This window comes from Melanerpes formicivorus, unplaced genomic scaffold, assembly GCF_026170545.1.
Source record: "Melanerpes formicivorus ecotype bairdi unplaced genomic scaffold, bMelFor1.0.p_v2 SCAF_82, whole genome shotgun sequence".
Lineage (NCBI taxonomy): Eukaryota > Metazoa > Chordata > Aves > Piciformes > Picidae > Melanerpes > Melanerpes formicivorus.
In genome coordinates this window covers 664,407-680,000 of record NW_027142434.1, presented here as the reverse complement: position 1 = coordinate 680,000, position 15,594 = coordinate 664,407, and the positions used below count along the sequence as shown (strand labels likewise).

Here is a 15,594-nt window from a genome sequence, read left to right as displayed (position 1 = left end):
CTCTCCACTGCACACCTGCGAGCAAAAGCAGAGCCTGCAGCTGGGCTGTCCGTGGTTGTGCTGGGTAAGATGTCCTGCCAGGGCCTGTCCCTGGTGCTCACCTCTGCAGGGGCTATGGAGAGCAGCCTGAGGGCTGTGGGACAGCTGCAGAGGCAGTGGCTGGGGAGGCACTCCCGAGCTGCTTGCTGAGGCACACAAGCTGCACCAGCAGCTGGAGCTGCAGTGGGAAGAACCCAGACTGGCTCAGGGGGCCTGGAGCTGTTGGGCTGAACGTGCAGGACCCAGGAGGAATGGAAGTGAGGGCATGGAGGAGGCCCCAGGGCACTGAGGTGACTGCACAAGTGGCTGGAGAGGGAGGTACTGGGTGGCAGGGGACAGTGTCTGAGTGGCTCTGATGATTCCAGACCCCAGAGGTATTTCTGACCTAGTCAACTGCTGTCACAGAATCACAGCATGGCAGGGGTTGGAAGGGACCTCTGGAGCTCATCCAGTCCCAGCCCCTGCCAGAGCAGGGTCAACCAGGGCAGGGCACACAGAACACATCCAGGGGGGGTTTGAAAGCCTCCAGAGAAGGAGACTCCACAACCCCCCTGGGCAGCCTGCTCCAGGCTCCTGCAGCCTCACACCAAAGAAGCTTCTCCTCATGTTGAGGTGGAACCTCCTGGGTTCCAGCTTGTACCTGCTGCTCCTTGTCCTATTGCTGGGCACCACCACAAGGAGCCTGGCACCTCCATCCTGACCCCCACCCCTCAGCTATTGACAGACATTGATCAGATCTCCTCCCAGCCTTCTCTTCTCCAGACTGAACAGCCCCAGGGCCCTCAGCCTCTCTTCACAGCAGTTCAAGTCCTCTCTCACTGAGCTCCTGCAGCAGCAGGCATGTGAGCTGGCAGGATTGACCACCTCTGCATCTCTGGAAAGGCTGAGTGGCTCTCAGTGGCTCTCTGGGATCTGAGCTCAGTGTTCAGAGCTGATCAGTGGAGCCAGCAGTGAAGGAAAATCCATTGGCTATGTCCTGCGGGGTCCTGCTGGGTCCTGCTGCCTCCCATCCATTCCCAGTCCCTTCCCCAACCACTGACACCTTCTGTCAGAGTTTGCAGCCCACCAGCAGCAAAGACTGGATCCAAAGTGAGGCTGTTTTGGTGCAGACAAATGGTCCTGCAGGAAGGTGCTTTGGAGGCCTCTGCAAGCTCTGGAGTGTTGGACACTGCTGTTTGTCACAGCAGGGTCTGGGTGCTGGCACAGGGAGCAGAGCAACGCTTCCTGCCTTGGCACCTCCTTACTGCAGCAATTCATCACCAGGGCATGGCATGGAGTCTAGCATGGAGCTCCAGACAGGGTTAGATCATTTTCTGGGGACAGTGCCACCCTGCTGTTAAACAAGAGGCTCATTCAGCTGTGAGCTCAGGAAAGCCACAGGTCTGCATGCTGGGAGCTCAGGTTGGAGCAGGAAAAAACATGCTGCAGAGAGCAGTGGGTGGCCTGGGCTGGCTTTTCTTACAGCCTGGGACTAAGGAAAACCCCATCAGGCCCCAGGGGTGAGGGAAAACCCCATCAGGGCCCTGGTCACTGCAGTCAGTCCTTACATGCCACCTTAAACCCTTCCACATGCAGCCCTCAGGCAGCAGTGTGCTGGCTGCAGCCAGAGCAGGGTGGGCAGAGGGCAGCAGAGGGGACTCTGCCCCTGGGCTCTGCCCTGCTCAGACCTCACCTCCAATTCTGCCTCCAGCTCTGCTGTCCCCAGCAGCAGAAGGACACAGAGCTGCTGGAGAGAGGCCAGAGGAGGCCACAGAGATGCTGCCAGGGCTGGAGCAGCTCTGCTGAGAGCACAGGCTGAGGGAGCTGGGGCTGTGCAACCTGCAGGGGAGAAGACTCCAGGGGCACCTCAGAGCTGCTGCCAGGACCTGAAGGGATCCTGCAGGAAGGCTGCAGAGAGACTTTTGCTGAGGGGGTCTGAGCCAGGCCAAGGGGGAAGGGTTTGGAGCTGAGGCAGAGCAGGGTCAGAGTGGAGCTGAGGAAGAAGTTCTGCAGTGTGAGGCTGCTGAGGCTCTGGCCCAGGCTGCCCAGGGAGGCTGTGGCTGCAGCAGCCCTGAGGCTCCAGGTCACACTGGCCTCAGGTTTCATTCTCTGCCTTTGCTTCTTCCTCTCCCTCAGCTCCTGGCTTCATTCCAGACAAAACTCCTGGATTTTATTAGCTTGCTACTGCAACCTGCTGCTTCACAGCAGCCTGGAGACAACCTTCATCAAAGTCTGACTTCTTGTACCCATGGAGCAGCCTCCCCACCCAGCCAGCCTCTGGGGCTGCAGTTCCTCAATTCCCAGGCACAGTTTGCTGTCTTCAAGCAGCTGCATCAATGAGAAAAGAGCTCTGGAGCCGCAGAGGGTCAGGAGCCACCATCCAGTGCAGGCCCTGGGCCAGCTGAGGATGCTGATGGACACAGCAAGCAGAGACCACTGAGGCCAGCAAGCGCTGAGAAGCAGCTGTGGCCGGTGCAGTGTCCCCTCGGGCTGGCACTGCTCAGACCCTGGCAGGCATGGGCACACAACCTGCTGCCCACAGCAGCCTGGGTGGAAGCAGCAGGAGCCACAGCCCTGCAGAGGTCTTGCTGCCTGCTCAGCTGATGTTTGCTGGCAGAGACCACGCCTGAAGGACCAGAGGAATGCTGGGATCAGGTCCCATCACACCAGGAGCCTTGCACAAGACAGACTTCCAGCCTCAGAGGTGCAGGCCTGTGCATGATCAGATGTCCCCATCCTGGGAGGCTGAAGTGACTCAGCCAGCACACTCAAAGGGCTGTTGTTGCTGCAGGCAACTGTGCCTGGAGCCTGAGCATGGGGATTAAAGACATTCCAACCTCCAACGTTCCTCCTTCCTCCCCATGGGAGCGCCTCTTGGATGTGCCACACCATTCCCTTTGTCTCAGACATTGCTCTCTGCACGGGCTCGGGGCTGGCAGAGCCAGGGGCTGCCTGGGGATCCCTGCAGCTCCCCAGGCTGCCTGCAATGCCCTGGTCTGGGTGATTGCTTGGACTTGGTGACCTTGGAGGTCTCTTCCATCCTGGCTGCTTCTGTGGTTCTGTGGGTTCACAAGTCAGGCCAGACAGCACCCCCTGAGAGACAGGGAGCTGCTGAGGAGAGTCCAGGGGAGGCTGGCAAGCTGCTGAGGGGCCTGGAGCAGCTCTGTGAGAGCCCTGGGGCTGAGAGCCTGGAGGAGAGCAGCCCCAGAGGGGATCTGAGCAATGCTCAGCAAGAGCTAAAGGCTGGGGTGGTGCCCAGGGACAGGACAAGGGACAAGGGGCACAAAGTGGAACCCAGGAGGCTCCACCTGAACAGGAGGAGAAACTTTGGTGTGAGGCTGCTGGAGGCCTGGAGCAGGCTGCCCAGAGAGGTTGTGGAGTCTCCTTGTGTTCAGGCTTTCAAACCCCACCTGGATGTGTTCTGGGTGCCCTGCCCTGGGTGCCCTGCTCTGGCAGGGGCTGGGACTGGATGAGCTCCAGAGCTCCCTTCCAACCCCTCACCGTGCTGGGATTCTGTGCCCTGGAGCACACGAGGTGCTGAGAGTGCAGCTCAGGGAGCTGGAGAGGAGGATCAGTAGGGGATGGCCACTGGGTAGGGTCCAGCCCAGCCAGGGGATGTGGCATATGCAGAGCAAGGCCACTCCTGTCCAGCCCAGCCCAGCCTGTGCTGATGGCCACCAGCCCTGGGCAGCAGCAGGGCAGCCTGTGGGGGGGAACAGCTGCACTGGGGCACCTGGGTGGCAGCCTGTGGGCAGCACATGCCAGGGATGTGCAGGCAGGCTGTGGGCAGGGACTGTGCAGGCAGGCTGTGGGCAGCAGAGGGGCTGCAGGCAGGCTGTAGGCAGCACAGGGCCATGCAGGCAGGCTGTAGGAGCAGAGGGGCTGCAGGCAGGCTGTGGGCAGCAGAGGGGCTGCAGGCAGGCTGTGGGAGCAGAGGGGCTGCAGGCAGGCTGTGGGCAGCACAGGGCCATGCAGGCAGGCTGTGGGCAGCAGAGGGGCTGCAGGCAGGCTGTGGGAGCAGAGGGGCTGCAGGCAGGCTGTGGGCAGCAGAGGGGCTGCAGGCAGGCTGTGGGAGCAGAGGGGCTGCAGGCAGGCTGTGGGCAGCAGAGGGGCTGCAGGCAGGCTGTGGGCAGCACAGAGCCATGCAGGCAGGCTGTGGGCAGCAGAGGGGCTGCAGGCAGGCTGTGGGCAGCACAGGGCCATGCAGGCAGGCTGTGGGCAGCAGAGGGGCTGCAGGCAGGCTGTGGGCAGGGTCTGTGCAGGCAGGCTGTGGGCAGCACAGGGCCATGCAGGCAGGCTGTGGGCAGCAGAGGGGCTGCAGGCAGGCTGTGGGCAGCAGAGGGGCTGCAGGCAGGCTGTGGGCAGCAGGCAGGCTGTAGGCAGCACAGGGCCATGCAGGCAGGCTGTGGGAGCAGAGGGGCTGCAGGCAGGCTGTGGGAGCAGAGGGCTGCAGGCAGGCTGTAGGAAGGACATGCCCTGCAGGCAGGCTGTGGGAGCAGAGGGGCTGCAGGCAGGCTGTGGGCAGCAGAGGGGCTGCAGGCAGGCTGTGGGAGCAGAGGGGCTGCAGGCAGGCTGTGGGCAGCAGAGGGGCTGCAGGCAGGCTGTGGGCAGCACAGAGCCATGCAGGCAGGCTGTGGGCAGCAGAGGGGCTGCAGGCAGGCTGTGGGCAGCAGAGGGGCTGCAGGCAGGCTGTGGGCAGCAGAGGGCCATGCAGGCAGGCTGTAGGAAGCACATGCCCTGCAGGCAGGCTGTGGGAGCAGAGGGGCTGCAGGCAGGCTGTGGGAGCAGAGGGGCTGCAAGGCAGGCTGTGGGCAGCAGAGGGCCATGCAGGCAGGCTGTGGGCAGCACAGGGCCATGCAGGCAGGCTGTGGGCAGCACAGGGCCATGCAGGCAGGCTGTAGGAGCAGAGGGCTGCAGGCAGGCTGTAGGAAGCACATGCCCTGCAGGCAGGCTGTAGGAGCAGAGGGGCTGCAGGCAGGCTGTAGGAAGCACATGCCCTGCAGGCAGGCTGTGGGAGCAGAGGGCTGCAGGCAGGCTGTAGGAAGCACATGCCCTGCAGGCAGGCTGTAGGAGCAGAGGGGCTGCAGGCAGGCTGTAGGAAGCACATGCCCTGCAGGCAGGCTGTGGGAGCAGAGGGGCTGCAGGCAGGCTGTGGGCAGCACATGCCCTGCAGGCAGGCTGTGGGAGCAGAGGGGCTGCAGGCAGGCTGTGGGAGCAGAGGGGCTGCAGGCAGGCTGTAGGCAGCACAGGGCCATGCAGGCAGGCTGTGGGAGCAGAGGGCTGCAGGCAGGCTGTAGGAAGCACATGCCCTGCAGGCAGGCCGTGGGAGCAGAGGGGCTGCAGGCAGGCTGTAGGAAGCACATGCCCTGCAGGCAGGCTGTAGGAAGCACATGCCCTGCAGGCAGGCTGTAGGAAGCACATGCCCTGCAGGCAGGCTGTGGGAGCAGAGGGGCTGCAGGCTGGTTGAGGCTTGCTGAGGTACAGAGCAGAGGGGGGCTGCCCCAGCTGGCTCTGCAGGTGCAGGGGCTGCACCAGGAGGATCCAGGGAGGCATTTTGCCCTTCACATTCCCGGGTGAGGCAGCTCAGGCTGTGGTTGGTGTAGAGGTTGCTGTGGGTTCCCTTCTGGGCCAGTGAGTGCTGCTGCTGCAGGCTGTTCAGCCAGGGGAGCAAGAGGCCTGGCAGTGCAGCAGAGCATCTGCTGAGGGGCACAGGAGCCAGGGTGGGATGTGGTGGGGAGCCCTGGCAGCAGCAGCACGGCCACAGGCCAGCTGGGCTGATGCTTCCCTGCTGGTGGAGCTCCAGACAGAGCACCCAGAGCTGAGGAGCATCCAGCCAGCTCCCAGGGAAGTCTGGAAGGACAGGGAAGCTTCCAGTGCCCCAGAGACTGATGGAGCAGCAGGTTTTGCCACTCTGGGAAGCACCAAGGCTGGGAGAGCATGGGCTGGGCAGTTGGTTTTGCAAGGCAAGGATCTTGGGGCTGGTTTCTAACGACCCTGGCACTGAAGCAGGGAGTCAGCAGCAGCTGCCTCCGGGGGGGGCTGGGCAAGCTGCAGAGCAGAGCCCCTGGGAGAGGTGCACTTGCAAAGTCTCTTTGCAAAGGACTGAATCCATCAGTCCTGAAGGCCTCAGAGCTGCTGCTGCTGCTGAGGGGACCTGAGCAGGGCTGATCCCTCCTGGCCTTTGGCTGAGGGCTGCCTCCAGGCCTGGGGCATGCAGCTCTCAGCACCCTCCTGTGCTGTGATGCTTTGCTGCTGGTGGGGCAGCCCAGCTCCCCACTTGCTCTGCTGCCAGGCTGCACACACCTGCTCCCCAGCTGCAGCCCTGCATGCCTCCTGCTCAGCCCTCCTGGCTGCTCTCCAGGTGGTTTTTGTGCACTGGAGCAGCCAAGAATCTGGTCCTGCTCCCAGCAGCTCTGGGATTCACTCTGAGGGCAGGGAGAGGACCATCTGCACAGGCAGGTTTGTGGAGGAATTCCCAGGGTGTTTCCCATCCTTTCTCAAACATAAACTAATTCTCTGGAAGGACTGGGAAGGCACCAGGCCCCCTGACAGCCCCAGATGCAAACAGGAGTTTCCCTGTGGACAGGCACCTGGGCACAGCTGCAGGGCCCCAGCACAGTCACATCCAAGTGGGAATGCAGTTACCCTCCCCAGCTGCCAGCCTGTCTCCGGGGGGGACACAGCCCTGACACCAGGGGGAAGCTCTCTGGTGCTGCTGGGAGTCAGGTTTCAGCTGCTCAGGCCTGGGGCAGCTGTTCCCAGCCAAGCCTCTCACCTGCCAGACCTCAGCCAGCCTGTGGCAGGACATCCACAGCTCTGTGCAACCTGCTGCCAGCTGCTCCAGAGCCTCCCAGTCCTGTCTGCAGGGCTGTGCATTCCTTTAGCTGCTCCAGAGCCTCCCAGTCCTGTCTGCAGGGCTGTGCATTCCCTTTCTTACTGCAACTGCCTGTCCTTAAAGCCTGGTGTCCACTCTCCTTCCACTCACTTCCACCTTAAGTAACCTCAGCTGATTGTTGGAGTCTCTGCTTGACTCCCTGTTTGGCTCCAGGTACTTCCCCTGATCAGCTCTGGACACTGAGCTCAGAGCCCAGAGAGCCACTGGGACCCCTCACAGACACCTCCCCAGTGCCACTCCAGAGCCCTTGGTGCTCAGCTGTGCATCTGCTGGAGCTGCAGCAGCCTGGGTGGTTGTGCTTCTGGGCTGCAGGAGCCAGGCTCTGAGCTGCCCAGCACAGCACAGCCGCAGCAGGACCAGCACCCCCACAGCTGCCTTTGCTCCTTGGCCTCCTTGGGCCTCCCCCAGCAGTGCTGCTGCTGGCTGTGTGGCAGCTGAGCCCTGGAGGAGCTTCCCCACCCCAGAGGGCTGCAGAGAGCACCCAGCAGGTGAGTCCCTGGGGCTCACATTGCACCTCCACAGGCATGGATGGAGGTCATGGACTTGCCAGGACACAGCTGCCAGCAGCCCCTTGGTCCTTGCTGGGGGAGGGCCCTCAGGGGCCCCCAGCAGCCTTGCAGCAGGCACCCTGTAGGAAGGGGCTGTGGCTGCATCTGCCAGGAAGCTCCTGGTGCTCTGTGGGCCCTGGCCCTGGCCTGTGCCCATGCAGAGCAGGCAGAGGATCTGACCTGCACAGGGAGCATTGTGTGGAGCAGCTCCTGAGGTGTTCTGCAGTGTGGCTTCCCCCAGCCCCGCAGGACATGGGTGGGACTGGGGCCAGAGGTGTCCTGCCTGCCCCTGTGGGTGCACCTTGCACTCACACTGCTGCTCTGAGGAGGTCAGGGCAGCCCAAGGCCCTCCAGCAAGCCAGAGGCAGGCAGGACACATTTGCCCCCAGTCCCTGGGGAGGTGGAGGTGGAGCAGATCCTGCTGAGGTGCTGCAGTCACCAGCCCCAGCCAGGTCACTGCTGCAGTCACCTCAAGGACCTCAACCACAACACATGGAGGCCTTCACCTGCCTCCCTCAGCACCTTCTGCTTCTAGAGTGGGATGGGATGGGATGGGATGGGATGGGATGGGATAGGATAGAATAGAATAGAATAGAATAGAATAGGATAGGATAGGATAGAATAGAATAGAATAGAATAGAATAGAATAGAATAGAATAGAATAGAATAGAATAGACCAGGTTGGAAAAGCCCTTGGAGCTCATCCAGTCCAACCTCTCACCCAGCACCATCTGCTCAGCTAAGCCATGGCACCAAGTGCTCTTCCTCAGTCTTTTCTCAGCTGAGTATCTGCTCAGCAGGTTTGCTGATTCCAAACTGGAGGCTTGGCTGAGACCCCTGAAGGCTGTGAGGCCATCCAGAGACTTGGAGAGACTGAGAGCTGGGCACAGAGGAACCTGCTGAGGCTCAGCAAGGAGGAGAGCAGAGTCCTGCAGCTGGGCAGGAAGAATCAACTGCAGCAGGACAGGCTGGGAGGGGATCTGCTGGAGAGCAGCCCAAGGAGAGGGACCTGGGAGTGCTGGTGGGCAGCAAGGTCTGCATGGGGCAGCAATGTGCCCTGGGGGCCAAGAGGCCAAGGGGCTCCTGGGCTGCATTCAGCAGAGTGTGGCCAGCAGGGCCAGGGAGGTTCTGCTCCCCCTCTGCTCTGCCCTGCTGAGACCTCACCTGGAACATTGCATCCAGCTCTGGGCTCCCCAGCTCAGGAGGGACAGGGATCTGCTGGAGAGAGCCCAAGGGAGGCTGCAAGGATGCTGAAGGGGCCTGAAGCACTGCCTGGGGAGGAGAGGCTGAGAGCCCTGGGGCTGTTCAGTCTGGAGAGGAGAAGGCTGAGAGGAATCTGATCAATGTCTATCAATAGCTGAGGGCTGGGGGTCAGGGAGGGACAGGGACAGCCTCTGCTCACTGTGCCCTGGGATAGGACAAGAGGCAGTGGATGGAAACTGCAGCCCAGGAGGTTCCAGCTCAGCAGGAGGAGGAACTTCTGCACTGTGAGGCTCCCAGAGCCCTGGAGCAGGCTGCCCAGAGAGGTTGTGGAGTGTCCTGCTCTGGAGACTCTCAAAGCCAGCCTGGATGTGTCCTGTGTGCCCTGCCCTGGGTGACTGCTCTGGCAGGGGGCTTGGACTGGAAGAGCTCCAGAGGTCCCTTCCAAGCCCTGACATCTGTGCCCTGTGACATTTGTGATCCAGAGCAAATCAGTGAGATTTGCCTTTGAGCAAGCCTGATGCTCCTAAGCTCTCTCCTGGCAGGATCCAGTTCCCAGGTACCAGCCTCTCTCTTCCATGTCCCTCACTGCTGGCCTCACCCTGCAGCTGCATCTCCTGATGCTCTCCCTCTATGGTCCCACAGCATGGCTACAGAAAGCAATCAGAGCAGCTCCTGCAGCAAGGGAAGCTGAGAGCCCAGCACAGCCCTGTGAGGAGCCAGGGAAGCAGTGAAGTGCTCCCACTGGACTGAGGGCTGGCACTGGCTCTGCTTGTGGGAAGCAGGAACTTCAAGCAAGAGGCCCCTGGCAGGAGCTGGCTGGGCAAGACTGGGAGCACCACCCCTGCCTGCCCTGCCCGGAGCTGGGCTGTTCCATGGCACAGGGCAGGGCAGCAGAGCCAACTGAAGGCAGGGCTGCAGGCAGAGGGGGTGGCCTGAGAGCTCAGGTGCCACTCTGTGTCACTGGGCACAGCCTGGCTGGCAGCAAGTCCTGCACCATGGGGACATCGACTTCAGCTGTCCCAGGGCAGCCTGGTGCAGGATTCTCCCTGCTGGGGATGCACTGAGCCCTCAGAGCTGTCCTGGCTGTGAGGCCACTCCTGAAGGTGTCACAGAATCACAGAGTGGGAGGGGTTGGAAGGGACCTCTGGAGACCAGCAGGTCCCATGGGTGCAGCCCCCTGCCAGAGCAGGGCACCCAGGGCAGGACACACAGAACACATCCAGGGGGGGCTGGAAAGGCTCCAGAGCAGACTCCAAACCTCTCTGGGCAGCCTGCTCCAGGCTCCAGCAGCCTCCTGGTAAAGAACTTTCCCCTTGCTGCAGACAGAACTTCCTGTGATGCAGTTTGTGCCCAGTGCCCTTGGTCCTGGTGCTGGGTGGTGCTGGGCAGAGTCTGGCCACAGATCCTTGGGCCCACTGCTTGTAGATACAAGCACTGAGAAGATCCTCTCCCAGGCTTCCCCAGGCTCAGCCCCTGCAGTCCCTCAGCCTTCACCACAGGAGAGATGCTCCAGGCTTGCCATCATCCCTGTGGCCTCTCCAGCAGTTCCTTGTCTCTCTGGGGCTGGGGAGCCCAGAGCTGGACACAGTACTCCAGGTGTGGCCTCTCCAGCAGTTCCTTGTCTCTCTTGGGCTGGGAGCCCAGAGCTGGACACAGTACTCCAGATGTGGCCTCACCAGGGCAGAGCAGAGGGGAAGCAGAATCTCCCTCGACCTGGATGTGTCCTCCCAGAGCTGCCCCAGGGGTGCCCAGGGGCTGTGGGGCAGGGGCAGCCTAGCAGAGGAGCCTGGCTGCTGTGCTCTGCATCAGCCCTTCCCTGGGCCTGACCCCAAGAGAGAGCAATCAGGAGCAGCTTGAGCAGGTCCCAGATTCCCCTGCAGAAGGCTCCCCTGCTTGAAGCTGGGTGGGAGAGCTGCGGTTTCGCCTCGGTTCCTTTGATTTGTTGCCTAATGCAGGGGATGGATAAATCTCTAAGCCCTGAGATTTAGGGCAGGATTCATACTTCACATCTTCAGAAGACACAGTAAACAGCCCTCTCCTCTCTAATCCTGGGAGCAGGTACAAACCTGCTCCCTCCCTGCTGACTGGACCAGCTACAACAATTTCTGGTTGTGGCTGAGTTCAAAACATCCCTTGGGGATGAAATGTTTATTGCCAGAGATGTTTCAGATGGTTCCTGCAAGGGGCAGGGGACTCCCAGCTCAGCAGCCTGCCCAGGCCCTGCAGGACTGTCCCTTGGCTGCAGACAGTGCTGGGACTGTGAGCAGCAGACAGCCTGGCCCCAGCCCAGCGCCCCGGGGAGGGAGCTGCTGGGCACCTTTGCCCCCTGCCTCCCTGCTGGCAGGGGTGGGTGTCCTGCCCACACTCACAGGGAAGCCTTCATGCAAGGCTGGCAGCTCCCAGGCATGGGCTGATGGCTGCAGGGGTCCTGGATCGCTGCAGGGGTCCTGGATCACTGCAGGATCTTGGCTCTCCTGCACTGGTGAGGCATCCCCCAAGCCCCTGTGGGCAGACTGCCCTCAAGCTGAGGCCTCACAGCCCAAGGGTCCCAGCCTTGGCAGGGCAAGGTCCCTCCAGAGCCTGGCAGGAGCCTGCAGCACTTTGCAGTGGGGGCAGGCAGGGGGAGGCGCAGGAGCTCTCCATGGCACCTGCTGGGGTGCAGGGAGCTGAACCTTTGTGCTGCTCCAGCTCAGCCCCAAGCCTGCAGCAGAGCAGATGGGGCTCAGGCTGTGCTCTGGGCACCACCCCTGGGGCACACCACAGATGGGCACTGGGTGAGTTTGGAAGGTGAACCTCTTCAGGTGCTTCTGTGGCAGGCAGCATGGAGGGCTCTGGGGACCTGCTCCTGGCCTGCTGCAGCACAAGCAGGGCAGCAGGGCAGAGCTGCAGATGGTCCTGGGCAGGGACACAGAACAGAATCACAGAGCCACAGAACTGCTGGGATGGGAAGAGGCCTTGGAGATCATCCAGCCCCAGCACCCACCCAGAGCTCACAACCACTGCTGCTGAGCCACTGCCACCAGGCCCCATCCCTCAGCACCACATCCAGCAGGCTTTTAGACACCTCCAGGGATGGGGACTCCACCACCTGCCTGGGCAGCCTGGGCCAGGGCTTGAGAACCCTTTCTGGGGAGGAATTGCTCCTAATGTCCAACCTGAACCTCCCCTGGCAGCTTCCTCTTGTCCTGGCACTTGTTGCATGTGAGAAGAGACCAACCTGGCTCCAGGCTCCTCTGAGGTACCTGGAGAGGCTGCTGAGGTCTCCCTCTCACCAAGGGGCTCCCCACACACCAAGGAGCATCTGAAGCAGCATGAGGTTAGCACCTGCCATCCCACCCCCTCCTGACTGCATCCCCCCCTGGATGGCTGCAGGGCCTCAGGCACTGCCTGGGCCAAGGGGCTGGGGGCCATGGGCAGGGGGGGGCTCTGCAGGGGTGGCTCTGCAGGGGGCCATGGGCAGGGGTGGCTCTGCAGGGGTGGCTCTGCAGGGGTGGCTCTGAGGAGGGCCATGGGCAGGGGTGGCTCTGCAGGGGTGGCTCTGAGGAGGGCCATGGGCAGGGGTGGCTCTGCAGGGGTGGCTCTGAGGAGGGCCATGGGCAGGGGTGGCTCTGCAGGGGTGGCTCTGAGGAGGGCCATGGGCAGGGGTGGCTCTGCAGGGGGCCATGGGCAGGGGTGGCTCTGCAGGGGGCCATGGGCAGGGGTGGCTCTGCAGGGGTGGCTCTGAGGAGGGCCATGGGCAGGGGTGGCTCTGCAGGGGTGGCTCTGCAGGGGGCCATGGGCAGGGGTGGCTCTGCAGGGGGGGCTCTGAGGAGGACCATGGGCAGGGGTGGCTCTGCAGGGGGCCATGGGCAGGGGTGGCTCTGCAGGGGGCAGTGAGCTACTTACAGAATCTTCAGGCTGTAGAGGCCAGAGAAAGCTTCCCCTGGGATCCTGCAGATCTGGTTTCCAGAGAGTCTCCTGCAGAGGAGAGGAGAGGCAGTGAGCAGTCAGCCCCAGCTCCTCTCACAGCCTGGGGAGCAGGCAAAGAAGCCTGCAGCTGATTGCTGCTGCCAGACCTGACCCCAGAGACCTCAGGCCCAGTGGCAGCTCCTGGCCCTGGTCACTCCTGGGGCACCCACAGGGGTCCCCACTCCACAGAAGTGGCAGCAGAGGCTTCTGCTGGAGGACACTGCCCAGGCTACAGAGGCTGCTCTGTGCCAGCTGCCTGGCACAAGGATGGAGCAGGGGGAGAGCTGCTTCCTGCCCCTGCATGGTCTGAGAGGACTACCCTGAAGCATGGAGCCTTATCTGTCCCTGTTGCCTGCACGTGGGCTCCTTCACCCTGAGGATTCTCCTTTGTCCTCTCCACCAGAGCCTGATGGCCCTTGGTTGGCTTCCACTCCTCACTCCCAGCCCTGCCCTGCTCTGTGTGGTCACAGCTGAGGCCCTGCTCAGCACAGGCTGGGATCACTTCAGCACATCAGACCTTGGTGTCAGTGCTGTGGGGGGAAGGGGCTGGAGATGGAGGTACCACAGAGGTGCCACAGCAGAATCAGCTCATGGGACTGTGGTCTACAGAGGCAGGGTAGGAAAGTTCAGTGGTTCTTGGACAAGTTGTGCCTGGAGGACACTGAGGGAAGGTGAGGATGGGGACAGTGCAGCCTGGGAAGGCTGAGGAATGAGGAGGAATGTGAAGGAAAACCAAGAGCATCACAGAGGGATGTGGGGCCTGAGGACACAGAGCAGAGAGCAGAGGACAACACCCAGAAGTGTCTGAATTAGTTAATCCCAGGAAACCTCTGGGACTGATTGTCCTGCCCAGAGCACTCAGGGCACAGCAGGGCCCAGGGCAGGCTGAGGCACCAACAGTGTTCCATTTGGATTTGGCACTGGAAACTCCCCCAGCAGGAGCCAGGGAACCACAGAGTGGCTCAGCTTGGAAGGGATCTCAGAGGTCTGCTCCACCCTCCCTGCCATGGGCAGGGACCCCTCTCAGCTAGACTCAAGGCCTCACCCAGCCTGGCCTTGGACACACCCAGGCAGGAGGCAGCCACAGCCTCCCTGGGCAGCCTGGGCCAGAGCCTCAGCAGCCTCACACTGCAGAACTTCTTCCTCAGCTCCACTCTAACCCTGCTCTGCCTCAGCTCCAAACACCCTGATGAAAAGTCTCTCTGCAGCCTTCCTGCAGGATCCCTTCAGGTGCTGCCAGCATCTCTGGGGTCCCCCTGGAGTCTCCTCTAATGAGGACAGCAGTCCTGAGGGACCATGGTGGGAGCCTGTGCTGGAGCCAGGACTAAAGCTGAGCCCAAGGAGAATCTTCTCCTTCTGTTTCCCATCCTTTCCCCCATGGGGATGAACATGGACCAAGGCTCAGAGCCCAGCAGCCAGAAACCACCAAGAAGGATTCAAGAACCTGCTGCAGAGCCCAGCTTAGCTCTGCTCTTGTGCTTCACTTTCTGAACCCACTGTGGCCAACAGAGGTCCAGGCTGGGCCTCTGCACAGCCCCAAGTGAAGGCATTTGCTGTTTGCTGCTTCCCTTGGAGTGGATCATTGCTCCTATGACAAGGGGGCAGCACACCCCAACAGCCTCAGCTTTGCCCTCCCAGCAGTCCAGAGCAGGCTCAGGAGGGCTCCTTGCATTCATCTGGCACCAGTGGAACTCTTTCTTCTTAGACCTTTTGCCTGTGGAGGAGCAGCAAGAGCCGGGCTGGGAGCAGAGGGCCCCGCAGGGAGCTCTGCAGAGGTCAGGGAGAGCCTCGGGGGGGCTCTGGGCAGCCCCAGCGGCTGGTGGCAGAGCAGGGCTGTGCAGGGGCCTCAGCTCTCTCCCCCTCGTCTCTCCCCTCGGGAATCTGGAGAAAATTGCTCCCATAATGAGGCCTCCGAGAGCACAAAGAGCGCAGGGTCGCTCCTTTAATGTGCGGGAGCAGGTCGGAACCCGCCGCCGCCTGCCGCCGCCTGCCGGGCTGGGCTCTGTCACTCGGGGGCTGGGATCTGCGCTAATTGCTCCTCGGGATCGCGGGAGGGAGCCTCGTCCGGGGGCGCAGAGTGCTGCCCGGCAGGGAGCTGCTCCTGCGCAGGCTGCCGGCGGCGTGGGGCTGCCTGTCCTGCCCTCCCTGCCTGCCCTCCCTGCCCTCCCTGCCTGTCCTCCCCTCCCTGCCCTCCCTCCCCTCCCTGCCTGCCCTCCCCTCCCTGCCTGCCTGTCCTCCCCTCCCTGCCTGCCCTCCCTGCCCTCCCTGCCTGTCCTCCCCTCCCTGCCTGCCCTCCCTGCCCTCCCTGCCTGTCCTCCCCTCCCTCCCTGCCCTCCCTGCCCTCCCTGCCTGTCCTCCCCTCCCTCCCTGCCTGCCCTCCCCTCCCTGCCTGCCCTCCCCTCCCTGCCTGCCTGTCCTCGCCTCCCTGCCTGCCTGTCCTCCCCTCCCTGCCTGTCCTCCCCTCCCTGCCTGCCTGTCCTCCCCTCCCTGCCTGCCCTCCCTGCCTGCCTGTCCTCCCCTCCCTGCCTGCCTGTCCTCCCCTCCCTGCCTGTCCTCCCCTCCCTGCCTGCCCTCCCCTCCCTGCCTGCCCTCCCTGCCCTCCCTGCCTGTCCTCCCTCTCCTCCCTGCCTGTCCTCCCCTCCCTGCCTGTCCTCCCCTCCCTGCCTGCCTGCCCTCCCTGCCTGTCCTCCCCTCCCTGCCTGCCTGCCCTCCCTGCCTGCCTGCCCTCCCCTCACTGTCTGTCCTCCCCTCCCTGCCTGCCTGTCCTCCCCTCCCTGCCTGCCCTCCCTGCCCTCCCTGCCTGTCCTCCCCTCCCTCCCTGCCCTCCCTGCCCTCCCTGCCTGTCCTCCCCTCCCTGCCTGTCCTCCCTCTCCTCCCTGCCTGTCCTCCCCTCCCTGCCTGCCCTTCTGCCTCTGCTGGCACAGCCTCCCCCTGCTCCTGCTCCCTGTGCCTCTCTGCAGCTTGCCTGGCAGCTCTGAATCT

General features: G+C 62.7%; 1 protein-coding gene across 2 annotated transcripts in view; it reads right to left on the bottom strand.

Moving 5' to 3' along the window:
* The window catches only part of LGR6 (leucine rich repeat containing G protein-coupled receptor 6), a 209,049-nt gene that overhangs the window by 112,360 nt on the left and 81,095 nt on the right, over positions 1-15,594 (bottom strand). For both annotated transcript variants that reach the window (XM_068164663.1, XM_068164662.1), the window contains exon 3: positions 12,550-12,621. In XM_068164663.1, the coding sequence (XP_068020764.1) occupies positions 12,550-12,621 (72 nt within the window). The remainder of the gene's footprint in view (positions 1-12,549; positions 12,622-15,594) is intronic.